Source organism: Dreissena polymorpha, chromosome 8, assembly GCF_020536995.1.
Source record: "Dreissena polymorpha isolate Duluth1 chromosome 8, UMN_Dpol_1.0, whole genome shotgun sequence".
In the NCBI taxonomy this organism is placed as follows: domain Eukaryota; kingdom Metazoa; phylum Mollusca; class Bivalvia; order Myida; family Dreissenidae; genus Dreissena; species Dreissena polymorpha.
In genome coordinates, this window is record NC_068362.1 from 76,402,673 (window position 1) to 76,426,436 (window position 23,764).

General features: G+C 36.0%; 3 protein-coding genes across 4 annotated transcripts; 1 reads left to right on the top strand and 2 right to left on the bottom strand.

The window, feature by feature from the left end:
- The first annotated feature begins 564 nt into the window (after positions 1-564).
- On the top strand, positions 565-1,803 carry LOC127840648 (uncharacterized). The gene has a single exon (XM_052369060.1). The coding sequence runs from the start codon at positions 565-567 to the stop codon at positions 1,801-1,803; it is 1,239 nt and encodes a 412-aa protein (XP_052225020.1).
- A 189-nt stretch (positions 1,804-1,992) lies between these two features.
- Positions 1,993-4,783, bottom strand: LOC127842153 (uncharacterized). Of its 2 annotated transcripts, none has more exons than XM_052371500.1 (2): positions 4,645-4,783; positions 1,993-3,972 (listed from the first exon to the last, which is right to left on the bottom strand). In XM_052371500.1, the coding sequence occupies exons 1-2, from the start codon at positions 4,661-4,663 to the stop codon at positions 2,783-2,785; spliced, it is 1,209 nt and encodes a 402-aa protein (XP_052227460.1). In that variant the 5' UTR covers positions 4,664-4,783; the 3' UTR covers positions 1,993-2,782. The 2 variants fall into 2 exon arrangements, with proteins under 2 accessions (XP_052227460.1, XP_052227461.1); XM_052371501.1 differs by lacking the exon at positions 4,645-4,783 and adding an exon at positions 4,450-4,533.
- Positions 4,784-19,109: 14,326 nt separating this feature from the next.
- Positions 19,110-22,416, bottom strand: LOC127842152 (uncharacterized). Its single transcript, XM_052371499.1, has one exon. The coding sequence runs from the start codon at positions 21,341-21,343 to the stop codon at positions 19,157-19,159; it is 2,187 nt and encodes a 728-aa protein (XP_052227459.1). The 5' UTR covers positions 21,344-22,416; the 3' UTR covers positions 19,110-19,156.
- Between the last annotated feature and the right edge of the window lie 1,348 nt (positions 22,417-23,764).

Here is a 23,764-nt window from a genome sequence, read left to right on the forward strand (position 1 = left end):
CCAGCAGTTCTCCATGTAGGCCTTAATTGATAAATTAAAGGTTATTATGGATTTCAAAAATCACGACCCTCTTTAAACATCATACAACACATTTGCAATATACTACAATTTAAAAAGAAACAACCTTCATCCTTAACAAAACCCTGTATGTTTGATTAGTTTCAGTAATTATATTCTTTTCATTGTTTCACCCAAATGGTCTTTAATTAAGACCATATGTTCCATTAACATCTACATTTTTAAAATACAACAATACACACACACACACACACATATATATATATATATATATATATATATATATATATATATATATATATATATATATATATATATATAAATATATAGTTTTAGGCTTTATAAGTTAAAATGTCCAAGCATTTTGTCATTGTCTTTTTGTCTAATAAACATAGTTTATGTTTTCCTTATTTTTTTTTACCCTTTTTGTTTTATTTTTAATTTTTACAATTATTATCACTATTATTCATAATTGTTTTTCAGGTATGCTCATTGCATTTCCTCGATGGAAGACCAACAAAGCAGATTCCAGTTCCAGTTGTTAACATGGGTTACATGCCATTCACACCGAGAACCCGGGCAGGGACACCACTCAAACGAAAACCATTGGTGCACGAATTCAAAGAAAACATTGTGGATGAAGCTATTTTGAATGACATCGATGAGCTAGCACCCGAAACAGAAGTTTGCGCTGCTGCTAATCAAAGTACCACAGAGTCTTCAACTGCTGAGAAATGTTCTGTTGTGTATGTGTGTTGCCATTCACAACCAGAGCTGTGCAAGAAACGATTTGTTGAAACAAGTACGCAAACTCAAGATTTGGTAGTTTTGGACCATGCCTACTCATACCTGAAGTCAACGCGATCAACAGGAACACAACACACAACAACGGAATTTAATGTTGGTACAATATCAAATGACAGTGATGCCAGATTTTATACAGGTCTGACTTTGAGTGTGTTACTTTCCCTTGTTAGTGCTTTGACTCCATTTGCAAATAAGTTGCAATACAAACTGAATGTTGGCGATCAAATTCTTGCAGTTCTCATTCGTCTACGTCTTGGTTTGTCGTTTAAGGACATTGCAAGAAGGTTTGGAGTGTCAACTCCACTAGCAAGTAAAATGTTTAAGTCGTGGATGACTATAATGGCAGATAATTTGAGTGACTGTGTATGCTGGTTACCACGTGAAACCATTAGAAGGACCCTCCCAGGATCTTTTGATGAGACATACCCGCGCACGACTTGCATTATAGATTGTTCTGAGATTTTTATTCCGAGACCGTTTTCCTTGAAGGCTCGTGCGCAGACGTGGAGCACTTACAAGTCCCACAACACAGCAAAGTTTTTGGTTGCTATCGCACCTAATGGATTCATAATGTTCATTTCCCCATTATATGGTGGCAGAGCCAGTGACAATTTCATTACTAAGTCCAGTGGTTTTTTAAATTATCTTCTGCCTGGTGACGAAGTTATGGCAGATAGAGGCTTTACCATTGGGGAAGAGCTCTGTGCAAGGCGCGTGAAACTCAATATACCAGCTTTCATGAAAGGAAGGTCACAGCTATCAGAGCAAGAGACAATCGATTCCAGGAGGATAGCTTCTGTTAGAATACATGTTGAGCGAGCGATAATGAGGATGAAATCCTACAGACTTCTAAACACAACATTGCAAATTAAATCATTAAAGTCACACAACCTTGACAAAGTTTTTAGGGTTGTAGCTTGCCTGTGCAACATGCACGACTCTTTAATAAGACAACCAGATGATTGTGAGCAAGCATGATTGTCTTGTATTGTTAGATGTACTAGCCATAAACCAGTGCCCTTTAACGCGTATTCTCTTAAGTCTTAACAATACTGGTTTAAAGGCTTCATTGTGCACTCATTTCAACATTAAAAAAACACATGCAATAAAGTGTAAGCTTTTATTTAAATGTAAATATTTTCTAACATATGAGTTGTGTTCTGAGAAAACAGGGCTTAATGCATGTGCCTAAAGTGTTGTTCCAAATAAGCCTGTGCAGTCCGCACAGTCTAATCAGTGACCACCTTCACTGGATTTGCGTGTAGAAGAGACTTCCTTTCAACAAAAAATACCATAAAAACGGTCAGTGTTGTCCCTGATTAGCCTGTGTGGACTGCACAGGCTAATCTGGGATGACACTTTACCCACATGCATTAAGCCCCATTTTCTCAGAACGCATCTCATATTGATACTATTACTATTATATTGATGACTGTGTCTTTCATTAATGAGGTATTATATATACAACAATAAAATATAATGTTAATTTTCAGATTTGATATTATTGTGTATTCATGTTATCTGCATGCCATCAGTCAAATAAAGTCCATGAACACTTCAAAGTATGATAAATATACAGTTTTCAGTGTCTTCTTTTTCTAGAAACAACAAGTCTTTCAACACTACTTTTGTTACACATTTTTTAGCTTGAATATGGCGCTCATTTACAAAGTTCCTTGTACTCAGAGGATAACTGCAATCGGTTGGACCTTAATTCTTCAGACAAACGCACGAGCAAATGCTCGAAGTAAAATTTCCTGATTCGCGGTAGTAAAAGCATGACGAATTCTTCATCAAACGGCACGTCTGTAACAATTTGATATTCATTTGTCCACACAATAAACTTACACAGGGAAGCCTTTGTGCAGTACATTGCTACCTGAACTTGGGTGTAATATCCATTTTTCACTTTGGGGTCCAAGTATGGCTTTTCCTCCTTAAGCACCACATCATACTTTCAAGACATGACTAAATCATAAAGAGGTTTTGTTGGGCATTTGATTTCCACAATCGTGTCACTGTCAATCAATCCGTCCGGGCTTGCTGCAATGTAAGGTTCTTGTTGACAAATTACAAGTCCACATCGATTAACAGTTTGTACAGAAGTTTTTTCAAACCATTGGCGTGCCACCGGTTCAAACTTTTGCCCATGTCTAGTAGCTACGGATCCCTTGAACCTGTTATATAACTGACCCACAACAAATTTATTGGGATCAGCACGGCCTGTTTTGGGTAGAGCATGGACACGACTTGAAGTAATCCTAAACTTTCTACTGTCTATCCACATGTCTGAGTTTTGTGCTTCTGTCTTCTGTTGAATTGATTTGACTTTTTCATTGTCTAAGCTCACATACTTTTGAAATGTGACATCGCACTGCGGACACGACAAAGATCCCGACACTGGCTTAGTACTGTCAACATTATGGTTGCCATGACTGGTCTCATTAACTTCAGTTCTGTTCATTCCTGCAGTTCTCTCTGGTGCATGGAGAACTTTGTACAGCAGTGTTTGCTTACAGTCCCAGATTGTTTTTGAAGATGACGATTCAACATGTTTTTGTAGATCACTGTGGTCAACCAACTGTCTAAAAGGAGGTAACGGCAAGTCACATTTTGATGGCTTATCCAATGTAGGTGTATCAAATGCACCGGGCTTTTTGAACTCAATATCTGAGAGTTTGTCATGGCATAACACTTTTGATGCTCCTTTTCCCCAAGCAACCTGTTCATCAGTGCATGTTTTACCTCCAACGCCATGGGTCCACGCAGTTGTTACAGCATATATAATTGCAGATATATGGCTGCATGTTCTTCCCTTTCCAGCTGGACAAGTACAGTGACCCGTCAAGACTGTAGAGTCAGATGACACAGCCACCCATGCATCATAGTCATTTCTTCCAATCCCAGGTTGACTTGGCGATATTGTTGACTTCAAAAAGTATACGCCATTAGATGTGCATGAGTAAATGTCACCCATCCAGCCATTCTGGACATAATTATAACCATACAAGGCTCTGAAGGATTTCATCATTTTCCCATCGTATGCTTTTGACAAAATCAGATAGTCCACAAGGTCTTCATACGCTAACTTAGGCCAGTTTTTGGTGTCATTCTTTCTCCAACTGCCTCTGTCAGGTGGAGGTAAATCTGAAAGACATAAATTGAAAAATGTCAGGCACCTTTGTTTGAAATAAGGATTGTGATAACAATATTTAATTGTCTTGGTTAGAAACTGCGGACAGGATACACAAAGGGTGAACACCATATATTTATTTCCATGTGGTGGTGGGTTCAAGCCTAACACAATTTTAAACAACAGCTACATGTAAGTTGCCAAGATATTGACAACATTGAAAAGTGCTATTTGTACACTGTCATTACAATTTACTTCCATCCAGCAAATAGAATATAGGCTAAGCGTATAAATAATTAATTACAGTACTGTTTTCATACGTACAGCAGTACATGTACTGTGGCTATTCGTCTGTTGTTTTCAGATTGACAGTAAACTTAATGTTATTGATAACTAATTTCTATAATTTAAATTGAAACTCTAAATCGGGTAATACATTCATATAATGTAGTTCATAATTGTTTAAATCAGACTGCATGAATTTTACAAACCGTATGACTTTCGATTTCCCAAAGATTAAGATAACGAACTGCAAACGATCATTTTGACGCCGGCCATTTGCAAGCAATTTTCATTGTTATGCGAATTGCACCAAAAATAGAACCGATTTACAATACAGTTGAGTTCAGTAAATACAATCTACAGGTAGATTCACAACCCTTGAGCAATCACAAGCAACTACATACCAAGATATTCTCCTGACATTTGAAGAAAGGCTGTGTTTTTTTGTTGGTTGGTGGTCTTCGGAATCACAGACTCGCAGTAGTTAGCAGCAGTGCAATGGCGGACAGTCACGTGACTGACAATATGGCGGCGGTCAATTTATCGATTATAGAACGGTCTATAGTATGAGTGTGCGTCTGATATTGAAACGTTATATATTGTGTTTCAATCATTAGGGCTAAACTTGTCGAGGCTAAATCATGGTAGAATAGTCTGTGACTCGTCCACTTATGCGACACTCTTAGTCTTTTGAAAAACGTCCACTTTCAATATTTTTTGAAATAGCATACAATTCTTCACACGAAAAGCGCAGAGTCTAGTAGAACGAAATATTTTGAAGATCCTTAAAGACCCATAGAGAAAAAAAAAACTGACAAATCTGCCAATTTACGATATTTTATGAAATTTATAAAGAACACTTAAAGTTTAAAAACAAATGAAGGATTAATGAAGGAATTAATAAAAAAAATGAAGGATTATCAAAAATAAGGTTATAATTATATTCATAACTCTTTATGACATGAACGAAAATCAGTCATACTGTGTATTGTTGTTAATATTCAAGTTTCGAATTTAATGAGACGTATACAGAATGCGCCAATAAAAATGCATTCAAGAATAAATTAACGCTCCACCGCACACCACTCGTAAATCTATTTCTTATAACCATTCATAAAATAAAGTTGAGCAGCAATCGAAATATAAAAATTTCAATATATTAATCATACTATTAATGTGTTCAAATATGTTGTTATAATGACAATTCACCACAGTATGTATGCGTTCATTCTACAGAAATGTTAATAACGCTTTAAAATTTTTGTTAAGCTAACACAATTAAAGCTTTGTCATAAAAACACAGATTTATAGTTAACTTGTAACGGTATGATTTATTATAATCACAGTTGGTACAATGTGTAAAAGACCCTTTCATTAAAATTGTATGTTGTAATAATAGTAATATTTAGCATGCATTAGGCAGTTGCAAATCATTATTAATATTCAATATATCATTTTAAAGCATGACATAAATGTTGACTTAAGGATGAACATGTTGTTAGATATTTTATTAATGGTATTGTTGCCTTGAGCAAAATATGTTCTGGTAATGTCAATAGCTGACCATTTTTTGCGAAAAAGTAAGTATTGCCCTGATTTCTATTTGTGAAAACTTTGATCTGTATGATACCCCTTGGTTGCAAAAAGGAACTTAACTTGGAGTTATTATTGGACGCATATACTTTTTCAACAAAATTTAATTTAAAGTATATTTTCAAAGCATCATGTTCGCAGTAAGAGTAATAGTAAGAATCGGAAAACCGGATATCGACACACCAGGTAGTGTGATCAATGAACGTTGGCATTCAAGTATTTTGAATTAAGCAAGCAACGCAGGGAAGGATATTTAACGAGTTTCGAAGGTTATTGGCTTAAACATATATGTTTGCCACATTATTCTCGGCAGATTAAAGGCTTTAGAGGCAATTAAGTGATATCGCAATACTAACCAGATTATGGGTCTGGGGAAAACCCTTATTATAACGTATTCACGCACGAAACCTTATTGAAAGTGTTGACTTTTACTTATGAGCAAGTCGTAACATGAACGATGCTAAAAGACTTAGACTGTCAAGACAAATGTACTGCGTATGTGCGATTATGTGTACAAAATCTTTCATAAAAATGATACTTTTATTTTCGTAATACCGTCATATTTACGAAGATGATGATTTGTAGAACCACACAGCTATATGATTATTACAGATACAGTGTTCAATCTAGAGGTGCGCCCTTGCGCCCGTGGTTGGTTTGACTCGGCTCGGGCGCAAATCTGAGACGTTTCAGGGCCCGCCGGGCGCACTCGCGGCCGAAAATCCAACTCCGTCAAATTCTTTGTTTCTGCTTATTTTGTTCATTTCCGCCTATTTAGCGAGTACCTTGCAGACTGCTTCCCGACGTAGGTGTAGTAAACTGCTAGTGTGTATTGCGCTTAACCTAATCGATCGATAACCCGTCAGTTACTATGTATAATTTACATCCGGTACTCGCATCACGTGTTTCCGCGTCAATAAACAAGAAAATGAAGAGAATTTCGGAGTATTTTGCGCCGACAGCGGCGACCAAAAAGCCGAAGACCCAAGTAGAGCCCCCGCCTAACAATGATAATAGTCCTCAACCCTCAAACGAATTGAAAACTGCACCGGAAACTTCAACTGATAGTGATAAAAAGAGAGGTTTTCAGCGGATATGGCTTACGAACGAGCGCTTTAAATCGTGGGTATTTTACGATAAAAAAGAAAACCAAATGAAATGCACTTTGTGTGTATCCACCGGGAAAATAAACCCATTTGTCTCGGGGTGTTCAAATTTCCGAACGTCAACACTGGACCATCACGGCAAACTACTAGCTCACGGCAAGGAAGAAATTCAGATTTTGTGCGGGAAATATGGTCAACAGGGGTCTCAGTGTGTCCCCTATGTTGATGAGGCAGAGGTGAAAATGAAGTGGGAGATACTGAAGCACCTGGTGATTCAGCAGAAGTATTCCACAGACAATATCTACACTCTTTGGAAAATACTCCACACCCACCACAAGAACTTTGTTCCAAAATATGTTGAAACTGGCTGAGTTGGCCCTCATTGTTCCTCTACAAACAGCAGACAGACTGTGAGAGAGGTTTTTCAACTCAAAACGACATCAAAACCTCTGATAGGAACAGGCTGTCGGCAGATAGACTGAATACATTAATGAGAATAGCCATAAACAAGGCTAGTGTTGCTGAGTTTGACTATGAGAGGGCTGTGGGAGCATGGAGGGGGGAAAAAGATAGGAGGGCTTTCAGTAGCAAATCACTTTCTCAGTGTCGGGGGAGCAAGTGTAGAAATGTTCATTTCAAGGTAATCAGTAACACCATATCATGTGTTTCATGTCAGTTTTATACATGTATTTTTGATTTGTCTGCTAATGACCCCCAACTTTGATCAAGGGCCCCTCCAACAAAGTCTGTGGGCCCAAAGGGCCCCCTTTGGTGAAAAGCTGGATTGAACACTGCAGATATATATGCAAACACACATATATGCATTTTACCAAAAGTTATAGTGAAAGATATTTAGCTGCATGTTATAACGCAAGCTGTTTTCACCGCAAGGTACGAACTAATGTCCGATGCGAACAGTGCAGTGTAATTGTTTAGGAACCATTATTTCCAATATTAAACGCATTTTAACACATTTCTTATAAATAGTCAATACTTATATTCTGATCATAATTATGTGTTATGAAAATTCCTAAATAATAGAACACGGTATTTGACAAATGACCATTTTACAAAAGTCCTCTTTTGATTTGGATAAAAGTCAAGACAGTCGTGAAACTTACTTTACTTCCATGGTTAGCAGTTAACTGTGTTAAATTATGGGCGTGTTCAATATGATATGTTATTTTCACAATATCCTCGTCATGTTTGATTATAAATTATCATTTATTCAAAATGTTGTGTATGGATTTATAAACATAATGCATACATTTTTCATAACTATACATTTATGTACACGAACTTGTTGTGTGAAAATGATATGAGTGAAGTGTGTCAACTGTTATAAATGTATAAACCCGAAGGTTTGTTAGCGGACGCTAACACTACAAATCACGCGTTTTTTACCGATTACACTACAAATCACGCGTTTTTCACATCTAACACTACAAATCACGCGTTTTTGACCGATTACACTACAAATCACGCGTTTTTCACCGCAAACACTACAAATCACGCGTTGTTTTTCAACGCTAACACTACACATCACGCGTTTTTTATCGCTAACACTACAAATCACGCGTTTTTCATCGCCAAGTATAGCTCACGACCATGCTCTCCGCAAGATTTATCGCATGACGATATTTAGCGCACTGCAAGGGATAGCGCACTTTAATGCAAGCCGCAATATATCTGTTAAAGATCTTGTTCAAAATACTTGCATGACAAACAAAATAAAGTAGATTTATAAACTTATAGTTAATCAAATCATATTGTATTCGAGAAATGTTAATTTTGCAAAAACCTTTTCTTATATATTTAATTTATATTTCGAATCATTACAAGGCTCTTAAGTATAAAGTTCATGTATGTCTGCATATTTATAATGCCCACTACGGATCATAAATATATCCCCGTTAAACTGTAGAATGAACTACCTTGGATGTGGCCAAACTTTTAAAGCTGCTGTCATACATCTCATATTACAAATAATAAGTTCGGCATTTAGTCCAGAACGCTTTTAGTTATTTTGAAATGCTATGCAATTGTACAAAATAACAGTAAAAGTAAACAGGTGACAAAACACCGGTCTATAAGCCAAAATGTTTGGAACAATATTCTCAAAACTGTAACGAAAGTAACGAAATGTGAGTCTGTTATATTTCACCAGAGAACATCTTAATCAGAACCGCGTTCAAAAAACAAAAATTAAAACAGAAGCGATTCTTACGACGCTGACATAGTGGACTTTGGTAATGCTTTACTTCAAAATATTTGTGTATAATGATTGTCGAAAAACGAAAAAACTTTTAACCGACTTGTATAACTGACCCATTAACAAGGGAAGAGGCGCAAATATAAACATATTTCGTTAGCTGTTAGTTCACAAGATTTAATACACAAACATATTTTTTTAAAGTTATCAGCAGGACAAAAATTGTATTTAACGATGAACACTATATAGACTGTATGTGGTTACTCGGTCAAGTTGTCTGAATTTGCAGACAAACCTTCATTGCAAAACCAATCAAATCAGTCAAACCAAATTGACAGAATAGATTTAGATATTAACCGGCATCGTCATTGAAAGTTCACAAAAAGGTAAGCGCCGAAATAAATAAAGCAAACTGTGGGAAAAAATTTAACAATTCTAATGTGTCCAAGTAAAATAATATTCCTAGGATTTATTCTACAGATCGCAAACGGTGAATGAAAAGCTTAATACTGTGTAACAGACGAAATAGTTCAGGAGCTTCAACTTAGAAAATTAAAACATCGTTCCTTAATAATATTTTCTAAATTAGAAGAAAGCTTTTTTTCACGTGAGCCCTTTCACAAACTATAAAAACTATACGTGGTTCGTGATTTAAACGTATTTGAGATTATGGTAAATATCAAACTCAGTAAAGGCAAATGTTCAACGAGCTTTTATCTGCAGTAAACATACACTGAAGCTTTCTATTCTCTTTACACTTTGTGCGGAAAAGGACGTTGTAACCACATTTTCTGAAATAAAGGGATTTCAATTGAAATATGTGACGATCTGTAGGGAACTTAAATACCTATGTTAAATGCATGTGTTGAAATAAAACATGTTGGACCATAATGCACAAGAAATTAAGCCTCAATATATTGAAAAACAAATGTAAGTGTTGTGCATTTCTGCTCATAGAATACCAAGGTTAATTAATTAAAAACATAGAATATACAATCAAGTATGGGTTATTTAGTACAAACTTTTATTCGGATTTACAAATGTATCTATTTGAACATAACAAAACATTGAGAACGAGGTATGTGTGTCGATGTTGCCCGACCCACTTGTTATGACGACGGATGCTTTTGTATTGAAATAGGTCATTGCGTTATACAAACGAAATCACTTTCGCAACATGTTCTCTTATCCGGATTTATAGATCAGTTGGAACGTCACAAAAAGGGTGCTTGAGGGGCCATTGTGGCTTATTTAGCCGCGATTTCAGATTGTGTTGTGAATCGTAGTCACGAGAACAACAAAACCATTTAAAAGACTTACAAATCCATTCGACGTAAGGCATTCAGTAAAGAAACAACGTGATGTTAGTCGGTTTTCATAGAATAGAGAAGGCTTTGAAGTAAAAATGATACTTAAACATGTATTGACATGAACTCTATTTAAAAAGCGATAGTCAACTAAAAGACAAGATCTCAAAAACATTAAAATATAACGCAATAGAATCAGCAAGTTCGGCGGCCATCAACTTTGTTATTTTTTTATTTGTATTATTTTCTTAGTAACAGTCAAATTGTACGTAATTGATAAATCCTAATTGTGTTGGAAGTTGGTCTCTGTAGAAGATACTAACCCTACCTACCATGTAACACCACGCAGTTTGTAAAACGCACTCTAAATAATGACCTTCCAATGTAGGTGATGAACCACGTATCTCTTTCTTTTTCTCGCTGTGACTCCCGCGAACACAGGAAACACCTACAATCTATACTGACCTTCAAATAATCTTCTGCAAAGATAAGTTTTGCTTAATCAATCTGTTAATTAAGTAAACCTTTAGCCCAATCAGCAACAGAGATACCTTATCAAATAACGATGCCATTTATTTATACCGACTGCAAATCAGACGAACATTAAAAAACTACAACAGAAAGGAAAATGGTATAAGACATGTCACTTAAAGCAAAGCGAAATCAATACATAATGAGTAAAACTTACGCGACCGCTTTTTCCACACAAATACAAGAATTATGGGTTGTCCGGTTCAATTTCTGGTTTGTCCGGTTCTATTTTAATCAGTTGCATGGGGTCCGAGTGTTTCGATTAAAGACTTGATTAATGAAGCTATGTGCCTCTATACTCCTGCCAGTTGATACTTCGATAAAACACTGCGAGGTTTAAAAGTAGGTATTCGTAAGCGTAAGTTAAATATCTGCTTGTGATTTCGATTTAAAAACCGTCATATAGGGAAAATCGACACGACTACGTCGTCTTCATCTAAAAGTCTGCGAAAGCAAAAAGTCGTTTAATATTTGCATACCATTATCTATGTGATTGGCTACTGATGTCAACCGTTCAAGGGCAAAAATATCATTATTGATCCGTTGTTTTGCTGAATAAAAAAGGTTCATTGACCTTTATGTCTTGATAATATAAAACCCATTATACGGGGTTTAGAACATATAACTAGATACGTGTTTATATGTTTAATCATTTCATATTCTATATCAGTTAAAATAATATTAAATGCGACGAAAGTGTTGATCCACCGTCTCAAAGAAGCAATGGGTATGTGTTTTGGTAGCTCGCATTCAACTTGTGTGTAAGAATCGCTTTTCTCTGTGTCGGAGCTCTGATAATAAGAAAATCATTAGCTTTTCCTATGGGATCTTGTATCTGTCACGAGTGTCTACTTCGGTATAAATCATGTTTTTTTGCACTTAACTTCAGGACGTTCTCTAGTTTAACGAGCTCCTTTTTTCCTCATTAATTTAATGTGTGTAATGTGGAAAGTGTCGGTCTATTTTTAATGCAAGAATAATGGAGCTGATAAGGCACCCTTTGCCTGGCTAAAACCACTTAATTATCACACAACATGAAAGTAAAAATGATTTGCCAATTTTCCGTACCGCGTTTAAACTGTCATTGTAATCAACACATAACACGTTTAAACCGGCTCAAAAGGTAGGTCGAACAAAACTGGCCTTATTAATAATACTTTACGCAGAAAACTAACATTCTGACATTAAAAACATTGACGATCTTCAATTGATCCATATAATTGCACAAGGAAAATGGAATTAAAAAAATCATGTATAACTATTATGCCATAAAGAATCTACAGTAAAATATTGCCCTGCATGTTATCCCATGTTTTGTCGACATCAAAGTGTTGCGTGTGGGATTATGAAAAAATGTGCCTGACACACGTTATTAGTAACGATGTATTTTATGGAGTTTACTGAGTGCTCTTAACACGTGAATTCCCTGTAACTAACATTTTGTTGTTAACAAAAGTGAAACATTCATAATCATTCCATAAAATGGATTTTAACACAGATGTTATATTCCCTTTACAGTATTTCAAATTGTAATTAACGAATGGACGTAACATAAACACAGAAGTAAATTGATACAAAACTGAATATGCCTAATTAAACTGAAGCATTGATTTCATTCTAGTGGGAAGCTGAATGGTATACGGATTTACAGGAAGAAAAACCCGTCACGCCCGCCCATTGTTAGTATCAGTACACATCGTTGAACTATACTACTTTAAAAACGGATCCAAAATGTCTGACAATAACATTAGTGCTGATAAATGCTTTTATTAGTAATCACGGATGTCATTACATAGCATCTTAAGAAACAGTATAACCGATACATTTAGGAGCTTTTAATTGGAAAACATAAAAGTACTCGAGGAAAATAATATTCTATTAAGGCATATGTACAATTAAAGTTAAAGTCTTTGAAACGCAGACAAATTAATTGATTGTGTACGCCAATATTAACTCCTGAAATCGTAAAAAGTATGTATCACATGAAAGTTGTTTGCTCCGTAAAAAACAGACATGTTTTTTCCCTATCCGTATATTGTACTCAGACATTTGACTTTTATTTAACGTCGTATAACTTCTGTTTAACATTATAATACTGACTGTAAAAGTCACCTAAAGATATCGAACGCCGTTCTTACTTTACTACCTTAGGCTGTAGATATCAAGTAATATGAATCGACTCAACTAGATCCGAAAAAGGTGGTCTCAAGTAATGAATGCTATTTCAAACCCCCATCTATTGAAATCCAATAACATGACAAATTTTCCTCGACAAAGTTATGCATCAAAGCCACAGTTAGCGATAACGATTCCTGCTAATGACTGAACACTCGCGGTATATCTACGAAGCGCATGCATATCGCTGTGGCTGTATTGGAAACTCGTCAAAGGGGAAGATTAAGGAACGTGTATTCGTCTTCGGTTGTCGATCATAATTCGTATACGGCGCTCAAAGGACGTTGATTTCTAACTTCGTGCTTAGCTTTATTTCTTCTTGTATTTATCAGTGGCCGTGTGGGGATTGTTTGAATTACATCATTTCGCATGCTTGCTAAATAGCACTGTAGCGTTTTGATAAAACTATTGTAAACATTATTCATTATGATGGAAGAACTTGTTGCAGTTTGATAGTAGCTGGATATTGAAATGTAAGGTTTGTATTTATTCGTGTATGACTGATTTTATAAATTTAATAGTTACTTAAACCACTTCCTTAATTAATACCACTCATATTGTTATGATCCTTTGAAAGCAATGTATAAAATAAAATAATTATTAGTAGAAATATGATATTATAGCATTTATATATGTGATACATTTGAATAATTTTAGCATGGCAATTTAAAGATCTTGATTAGGAAATATTGACCTCTTAATATATACTGTCTACTTGTTCATGATTTCCTACCCTTTAAGACATTGAAACACATTGAGAGTGGTGTATTCGCTTACCAAAAGGTGTTAAGGTAAATTAGGTTTTGCTATCGTTCAATATATTTTATATTTAACGAAAAAGGTAATCAAAAATTATAAATAGTGACGAAAGTTCTAGAATATTTCTATGCATGCAACGAAATGTGTGATTTGATGAAGAAAGCACGGAGTTTACATATAAACACGCATTTACCATTAGCAAACGCACAGCAAGTAAGTCAACATGATGAACAACAAGGCTCTATGTGAACAATACTATGTTATTGATTTTCATACTTTATAGCGTTTAAATAAGTCTCGCTGGTATTCGTCTATGTATTGAAACAATAAATCTATATGTGTCCACACATATATTCGTATAGAAACAAAGACATATTGATGAAATGATTTAGAGGAAAATACGATGCCATATTTATTTGATACATGCCAATAGTGGGAATCGAGCTCATTAAAGCCACACACCTTGAAATGAAATACATGTTAATCAATACATATTGATGCAATTTGAAAGTGTGCAAAATTGTCATTAAATCTCTTGCATGGTTAGCTAATAATTTATTTATTTATTTTTTAATTTAAAAACCGAAAGTAGAATTTCTATTCCTATGCGTATAATTCGACAAACGCGATTATTTTTAAGTTTTAAAGCGCAAAAAGCACCGATTTCTACCTTGTTACCAACACATATATTCAAATTGGCATAGACAAAATATGTTTATTATTTATACTTAAATTTACTATGCCATGTAGTTCATTTCTAGGTGTGTGGCTTTAAATATTGCTCGCTGAGAATTTACAATGCTTCACGTTTGTTATTAGGATTCGAATGCGCATATCAGTGCTTCATTGAGATTTCATTCAAAATCGCATTACTTGCACCACATATTTGTCTGCGCCTGCAAATTTTATTTTTTGCATAATTTTTTTATAATGAAAAGGTAGAGAAATAATCTTATTATCGTTTATTTTAACGAAATCTTTATGTAAAGCAACCATTTAATAAATGCTTGGCGAATGATAATTGTACTTATAAAAATACAAAAAGCCATTAGCCCAGATGCTTTTTTGAAAATTCAGTCGCTAAAATAACGTTCGATAAACACAAGCTATTACTGACGTATAGAGTTTTAATATAGTACTTTACACTAAGAATAAACAGAATAAATACACATGAAAAAAGAAACAATATAGTTTAAAATACATATTTTTTTATTTTGGTGCTGGTCAATAGTGTCGTCGATGTATTTGGCGATGTACACTTATAATGCCTTTAGAGACATTGTTAATTTAGTGTTCCTTACATCTAAGCCACACCCCATTACATTATCGCATCTTGCCAAAAAACTTACACGCGAAACAAATATAACTAAATAAAATAATAACGATTAGCGTGAGGTTTCTTTTCTCGCTATATGTTCACGGATGTCTCACAAGTAAATTATTAATGCGTTAACTATATATGAATCAAATAATCTGATTGTGTGAAAAATATGTTTATCTCCACGATGTGTGTCTTCCTTCAAAGACCAAGCTAAACTGAATAAGCATTTAAAATGTGCAGTATTTTTATCATTAGCAAATTAACATTTCGCCTAAACAATCAAGACAAAAAATAGAACGGGAACGTTTTTTTGTGGTAAATGCCTAAACAATGTTACAGAGAACAAAATAAAGCAAAAATCAGACACGAACTTAATATGCCAATATGTACTGAATTATTCAAAGATGCATTTACATACTTTAAACAATAAACTAGCACATTAGTATATTTTGTTTATTAAATTTACGTTTGGAACTTAATACTTTGACCATGATCATATACAAATTATGACAAACTAATACAAATCAATATAAAAAGTTTTTGCACGCGGCTATGTCATGCCTTTTTGTTATATTTTCAGTTGTTAGTTTTTTTCGTATCATTAATGCCAAGCGTTTTTACATCTTGTCATAAATAGTAATTACATAAGAAAGATGGAAACAGTGTGCGCTTAACAATGATAACATCCAGATTTCACACACAGGTTGATTTAATATATCTCTTGCCCGTGAAAGGCTCTCGTATTTCAATATCTAGAGAGTCACGTTTAACAGTAAATTAATAATTTACACTATTTCGTAGGATTAATCACTTGGTTATAGGGGCACATTTGTTAATCAGACGTGAATCACAATAATATGATATTAAGATTTAACGTAACCATTCAGCAATAACTAATTATCTGCAGAGCAAAACAAAACAATAACTGCATTCTTGAAGTAATATGCAGATAAAACGCAAACAACGGTGTTTGTAATATTTCCTTATAATCCGTTTCTTAAACAAAAGAAAGTAACGAAATTCTATCAGTGACAGCAAAATTGTACGATTGAAGAAAAGCATATGTAACGCATTGTTGGTTATGAACATTTAACCACTCATTAACACCAGCGAGATCTCTAATGTGGACTTCATTGCTATCAACATTAAGAAGATAATCTTAATCAAATATAATAATATGCTTCTTCAAGCATTATACTGATACTACATATATCGTATAAGGCAGATACTTTCTGGCAATAGTCAGTGCCGCCATGGTGCCATTCAATTAAAGTATGTTTTATCATTTTCTTAGACTTATAATACATACAGTAATAAGCGGTTCAATGGTGTTTTATTGTTTAAAATTCTAGTAATTCTTGCAATCGTTCCAATATTTTCTCATGAGTTTTATTGATAATATATTTAGAATATACGCTGTGTAACTTGTCGTATTAACTACTATATAAAAAGAAAAAGAAAATACTTAAAAGCAAAAGCAAAACAACGTACAAAAACATCTGTATCAAAACGAAATACATAACAAATAATGTTAAGTAGTTTTGAAAGATAAGTTTATCGTCGTATTTAGCATAACTATTGTATTCAAAAGTCATACAATAATAACATCAGTATTTAGATATCTGAATGATTAGCACGTTAGGCGGTCACTTCGGTCAAAACCAGGACAAATCTTAGAACACATATTTTTGCTTAATCTTAATAAAGCTTGAGCAGTACCATTGGTGAATCTTACATACGCATTTTGTCTTCATTCTAATTAAAGATGCGGCAAATTATTGTGGAGAAATATAACGTAATTTCTTCAAACTCAGTTTTGAGGAAACAAAAGTTTAAAGTGATCAATAAGAGATGTCGTTGAGATTATTTGATTCTAAAATGTATCTTATAATGGAAATCTTTGTTTTTAAAATCGCATGTAATTACGTTTAGGCTTTTTAGTTATTTTTTATGCAGCACACAGTACACTAGTCTATACTCCAGTAGGGTGCTTTATTACTGTTTTTAATGTTAGTATTGTTATTTGTGGTGTTGTGTTAAAGGTACCAGTTAACTTTTGAAAAAAAAACATATTTACCGTTCAAATCGACCAATGCACAATGTCATATTTTAGTATTCAGAGGCTGTAATCAGTATAAAAATTTCCTTGTATGTGGATGAACCTTATTTTGTTAAGTCCTTTAGCCTTGTTTCTCTGCCGTATTTCTGCTGATACTTCGCAAACTTCTGCTGATACTTCTTAGGTATATATATTGTGATGATGTGCAATCTTTCTGTGTATTTTTATATCTTTAAAACCTAAAATTTTAATGGTTTTAATAGATTTCCGAATGAAACGACATTAGGAAACTAAATTGTTTAATATTTCATTAACGTGTGTTTTGCTTTAATGATTGTTTTTTCGTCGGTACAAGTATTTTAATACCGGTAAAAAACACATTGTATCGCACGTAACAACGCAGTAATCATAGTTTTAATCAATTCGAGTTTATTTTAAATCCTCTGTTTTAACAGTAAATGATAAGAACACCAAGTTTTTCTTTTTATTTAGTTAATGTTTCTCTGTTAAAATGTTATATGTTCAAATGGTTATAACAATTTACATCATTTGAGAAAATATATAGCTCACCTATATTAATGTTGCAGTATTGCATGAATATAACGAGTAACACGGCTGCGTACCTTCCCAGTACGATGTGATTCAAGTTCAGTAAATTAATCAAGAGCGAGGGCGCAGCCCTATAAAATGTTACCACCCTGTAATCTCACCGTGCGAGTTCAGCAAAAAGCCTAACAAAGATAGTATCTTATTGAGTACCATATTTTCCTATATCATCAACATAATTACTGGACTCTTGAGAAGGAAGGAACAATGCTATTCTTAATTAGTTTAGCTAATATTGATCTTATTATTGAAATGAAGACACGAGTATTTGTCTGAGGCGTTATTTGTTCATTTAATCAATGATTTTAACGACTCCAAGTAACAATTGAATTCCAGTCGTAAGTTAACGGATTTATTGGTTCCGTAAAAAACAACGGTTGTTGATGTAGACAATACGTCTGAAAATACAAAATAATTGAATACTAAGAACATGCTTTAAAATTGGAAAAATCTAGGCTTTAAGCTGCAATAATACACACAACGTAAAAATTATTACGAGATAAACCATAAGCTTCCTAATATGTGTATTAAGTAACTAATTAGATCTATATGTTCCCATGCTTAAAAGTGGTGAAAACACAAAAATGTAGGGTACGTAAACAATGAGTACGAAACCATAGAAATTGAGCATGGTCACATTTACAGAAGAAAAATGCATTTATTAATATTTACTTTGTATAGAATGACACATTATTAACATTAAAAATCTAAACTTACAGTGGAAAAAGGTCTAGCATACGAGGATTATTAAATTTGATGATTACGCGCGCGAGGCGCATTGTATGGTGTAACTACGATAAGCTTCCAGAAAAATAAAGGCTACATTACACCAGATCTTTTGAAAAACAAACGCGTTCCAATACACTCCCCACCTGATATCGAAGATATCACACAAAATGAAATTTAAGATAAAATATTGGAACACAATGAAAGGTTTTAACAATGAACTACAATATACATGATATTGTTCATAACAGTAGCCTTAGGTGAATTTATACCAAGCACTTAATCATATCCATGTCTCAAAAACCAGAAAATATACAATTATCTTTCGTAAACTGAAAATAAAGTTCAAACAACATCTTGTAGAAATGAAAACATACTACACAGTAAAGCATAACCCATTAAATGCTAAACACATATTATACAAGGTACATGAAACAGGACAAAACACTCAAGATGATGTTCATATCAAGTTAATAATTGCTTATGCATGTTCAAACACATCCTTGGAATAACACTGTAGTTCAGTCAATCAACCTGATGAGCTCAGTAATTGGTCTGACAAAGTTCGAAGTCTTCCCATCCTGCACGACACGCACTTCCACAGACCGTACCTTGCCGTCTTCGCTAGGATAGATGCTCTCAATCACACCCAGTGGCCAACGATTCCGATGCAACTCATGATCTCTGAGGATAACGACATCTCCAGCTCGCACATTTTCTTCCTCCAGCTGCCATTTCTGTCTTTTCTGCAAGCACTGTAGATAACCTTGTTTCCAACGTTTCCAGAACGTGTTTGACAAAACCTGAACATACTTCCATTGAGAAGCGTATATCTCTTTCAAACTCTCTGTGGTGACCAGTCCGCTAAGCTGACACGGTTTCTGCGTAAGAAGTAAAGCAGGAGTCATGACTTCTGGTACTTCTGGGTCGTAGGATATCTGGGCTATAGGTCGCGAGTTGATTATAGCACAGACTTCATATATGAACGTAGAGAGTACTTCGTGTGTTAATGCTCTTCCATGGTTTCCAAGTAGCATAGAGTCCAAAACTCTTCTTGCAATACCTATTAGACGTTCCCATGAACCTCCCATATGCGATGCATGAGGAGGGTTGAATCTCCAAATTATCTTGTTGTCTTTTAGATGCGTGACCACAGGGTCCTTTTCAACACATATAGCTTGGGCACCAAGGTCATCAAGTGCGCCAATAAAATTGGTTCCCCTGTCCGACCGGATTTCCTGTATTGGACCTCTAAGCGCAACAAATCTACGAAGAGAGTTAATGAAGGAAGAACTGCTCATGTCCTCTACCAATTCGATATGAACAGCCCTTGTGAACTGACACGAGTATAGTACAGCCCACCTCTTACTTTCAGCTTGTCCACCTCGTGTCTTGCGGGTTGTCACGTGCCACGGACCGAACACATCAACACCAACACAAGTAAAGGGCGCTGTGGGCGTGACTCTGTCTGCTGGGAGTTCGGCCATTTGCTGTTGTTGGAACTTTCCGCGAAGTTTCCGACAAGTGACGCAAGCGTGTATTATAGAAGAAACTAATCTTTTGCCCCCAATGACCCAATATCCATGGCTGCGAATAGAGGCATCTGTTATCGTTCTTCCCTGGTGTTGAACCTTTTCATGAAAGTGTCTCGTTAGTAGTGCAGCGACGTGACATTTCCATGGGAGTATTATAGGGTGCTTAAGTGTGTTTTCCACTGGTGACCTTCTGATCCGACCACCTACACGAAGAATCCCATCCCCGTCCAGAAAGGGTGTGAGCTGAATGATTTTACTATTTGACAGTATCTTCTCTCCACATTTTAGGGACAACAGCTCTTCTTCAAACGCTGCTCTTTGGGTCGACTTGATAACAAACTGCTCGGCTTCTCTGAGCTCTTCTACGCTATCAACAGCGACAATACCATCCCTTTTGTGCGATCGACATACTCTTTTAAGAATGCAGATGACCTTTACAAGAGATTTCTTAGTTGAGAATCGTTCAAACCTTGAGGCTAAGTTTTCTTTAACCTTGGTAGCTTTTACATTCAAAGAGCGACGGATTTCACAGTCATTCTCTTCATCCACAAGCTCGAATGCTGTATTGTCCTTGTTGTTACAAGAGTCCCTTTGATTCGACAGGGTTGTTCCAAGGATCCATATACTTCTTGTCAGCTCATTAGGAGAAGTCAAAGGTCTGGTACCCAAGTCTGCTGGATTGTTTTGCGTGGCCACATACTGCCACTGCTGTGGGCTAGATTGTTTGAGGACAATGTCAACTCGGTTGGCAACATATGTGTAGAAGCGACGTTTTCGATTATGAATGTATCCCAAAACGACTCTACTGTCTGTGTGGTACAAGAAATTCTCCAAGGAAATACTCAATTGGTCTGCAATAACGTTTGCTAATTCTGTGGCAAGAACAGCGGCGCACAGTTCTAGTCTAGGAATAGTGGTGCCTCCAGCTGGAGTCAGTTTGGATTTACCCATGATGAAACCAACTTCTTCCTTAGAACCAAATGTGGCTCTCATATACGCGACTGCAGAGATCGCCTTTTCGGATGCATCAGAGAACACGTCTACCTTAAATGAATCTGCGTAGCTCAAATCGTTTAGTAAGAACATTCTTCGAATTCCTTCAGTAGATTTAAGTAACTCCTTCCAAAGTTTCCATTTTTTCTCAAGATGATCAGGCAACCTTTCATCCCACATGCCTGAACCATGAGCTGTGATCTCACGAGTAAGAATTTTACCTTGAATAGTGATTGGGCTTAGAAACCCAAGTGGGTCAAAAATGCTGCTAACAGCAGAGATTACACCGCGCTAGGTGAATGGCGTATCAGGTATGTTGAGGTTGAAACTAAACAGATCTTCACTGATATTCCAAGACAAACCAAGACTGGCCTGAATGGGAAGATCATCAGCAAAGATGTCCAGCGACCTAACACTTTTTGCTCTGTCTTCTGCTGGAAAGGCAGCCATTACTTCAATTGAGTTCGAAACTATTTTTTGAAGTTTAATGTTTGCGGTCTTCAGTGCTTGTTGTGTCATTTTTATCAACCTAATAGCTTCTTCTGAGGTAACGCAGGAAGTCAATCCGTCATCAACATAGAAGTCGTTTTCAACAAACCTCTTGATTTCTGGTTCAGCATCTTCTACAGTCTTACGAAGACCATACGTAGCTACAGATGGAGAGGGAGTGTTTCCAAAAACATGTACTGTCATGCGGTACTCAGTCAGTGGTTTAGATGGATCATTAGACTCATACCAAAAGAACCTCAGGAAGTCTCTATGAGTCTCCTCAACCAAAAAACAGTAAAACATCTGTTGGAAGTCGCACATGATGGCAACTGAATTGCGCCTGAATCTCAGCAGAACTCCAAGCAAGTTGTTGGTAAAGTTCGGACCAGACAGAAGCACTGTATTCAAAGAGCTGCTATTGAAAACCACTGAAGAGTCGAAAACACCTCTGATTTTGTCAGGTTTCCGTGGATGGTACACGCCAAAAAGGGGTAAATACCAGGTTTCTGTCCCCTGTGGTAATGCAGGAGCCTTTTCAGCTGCACCTGATTTGAAGATCTGATCCATAAACTCGACCATGTGGCGCTGTTTTGTAAGATTCTTCTTTAAAGAATTGTCGAGAATCTGAGCCCTTTTGTACACCTGGATCCTGTTATTCGGCAATCGGGGCCTTGGTTCCACGAATGGAAGTGGGGCTTTCCAATGTCCACTGCCATCCTTCTTCATACTTTCATTCATAATCTTTAGGAAATCAATATCTTCCCGCGATAAACCGATTTTGTCATCTTCCCTTGTTGTTTTAAACACATCCTTGCCAAGACTATCGTCCAACAAGCAATGATCAGGTTGTTCTTTAAGAGCCAGATCACTTTTGCATGGGGCAAACAATGAAGGACGACCATTTGTTACATGAGTTTTTAAAGTGTTTATGAAAGCAGGTTGGTGAACTTTGCCTAGGCACACTTCGCACACAATAACCCATTTTAAGTGGAGACGCTGCGCAAATGGTTCACCATTCCGCCCAATCACCTGTTCCTTAACAGGATGTGCTTCGAGTGTATCCCTTCCAATGATCAAACCAATTTCAGCCTTTTCATCCAAAGGTGGTATACAACTAGTGAGACCATTGAGATGAGGGTAATGGTGAGTTATTTCTGGTGTGGGAATTTCAGATCGATCAATTGGAATGTCACATTTGACTACATTGTTCAATGTCAGTTCAGTAGTACCATCGGCAGATCTTATGTACATCTCTGGAACAATGCGTGCATTGATGACCGTACTTCCACCACAGGAGTTAAGTGTGTATCTTTGCACCGGCCCAGTCACTCCAAGTTCGTCTAAAAGAGCTGGACTAGCTAAAGTTCTGTTGCTTTGATCATCATGCATGGCAGAGACAAACACTTGCTGGTCTGGGTTTATATGCACCTTAACAAGCATAGTCTTGGAACAGGAGCGCCCACTGAAGTCACCACATAATGACGTGCATAACGCTGAAATTTTACTTGACTTATCAGCTGTCTGCCCCCCCACTATTATGCTGTTGTTTTAGCAATGTTGAACTTCTTACTTCGCCATGCATGGCTGTAGCGTGCGATCTTTCCTGACAAATTTTGCATATAACATTTTTCTGGCATCTGCGAAATGAATGCTCATCAGTCTCACAGCAACGGAAGCAAATTTTGTTTTCTCGTAATAAATTTTTCCTTTCCTGCAATGATTTTTGTCGGAAGAGTCTACAGGCATTCAAAGGATGTCCCACTCCGTGCAAAATGCACTTATTCTTTCTTTCCGACTTTGAATCACTCATTTCAGTTTTCTTGACATTTATAAAATTCCTGTTATAAGTCGATGTCCCAGCTCTAGTTGGACCTGTGGCATTTGTCCTGGTAGCAAAAGACCGTTCCCTTGAGCCAGAAATGTGATCTTGCGAAGGGATAACAAGGCCTGGATCGTTGCAACGTGAACACATCTCAGAGAGAAATTCGGTGAACACACAGAAGGGTGGATAAACCACATTGTTTATTTGTTTATGTTTGGCTGCTCTATCTTTCCACTTGTTCTGAATGAATTGTGGCAGCTTCAGTAAGACTGAATTCACACCGACCGACG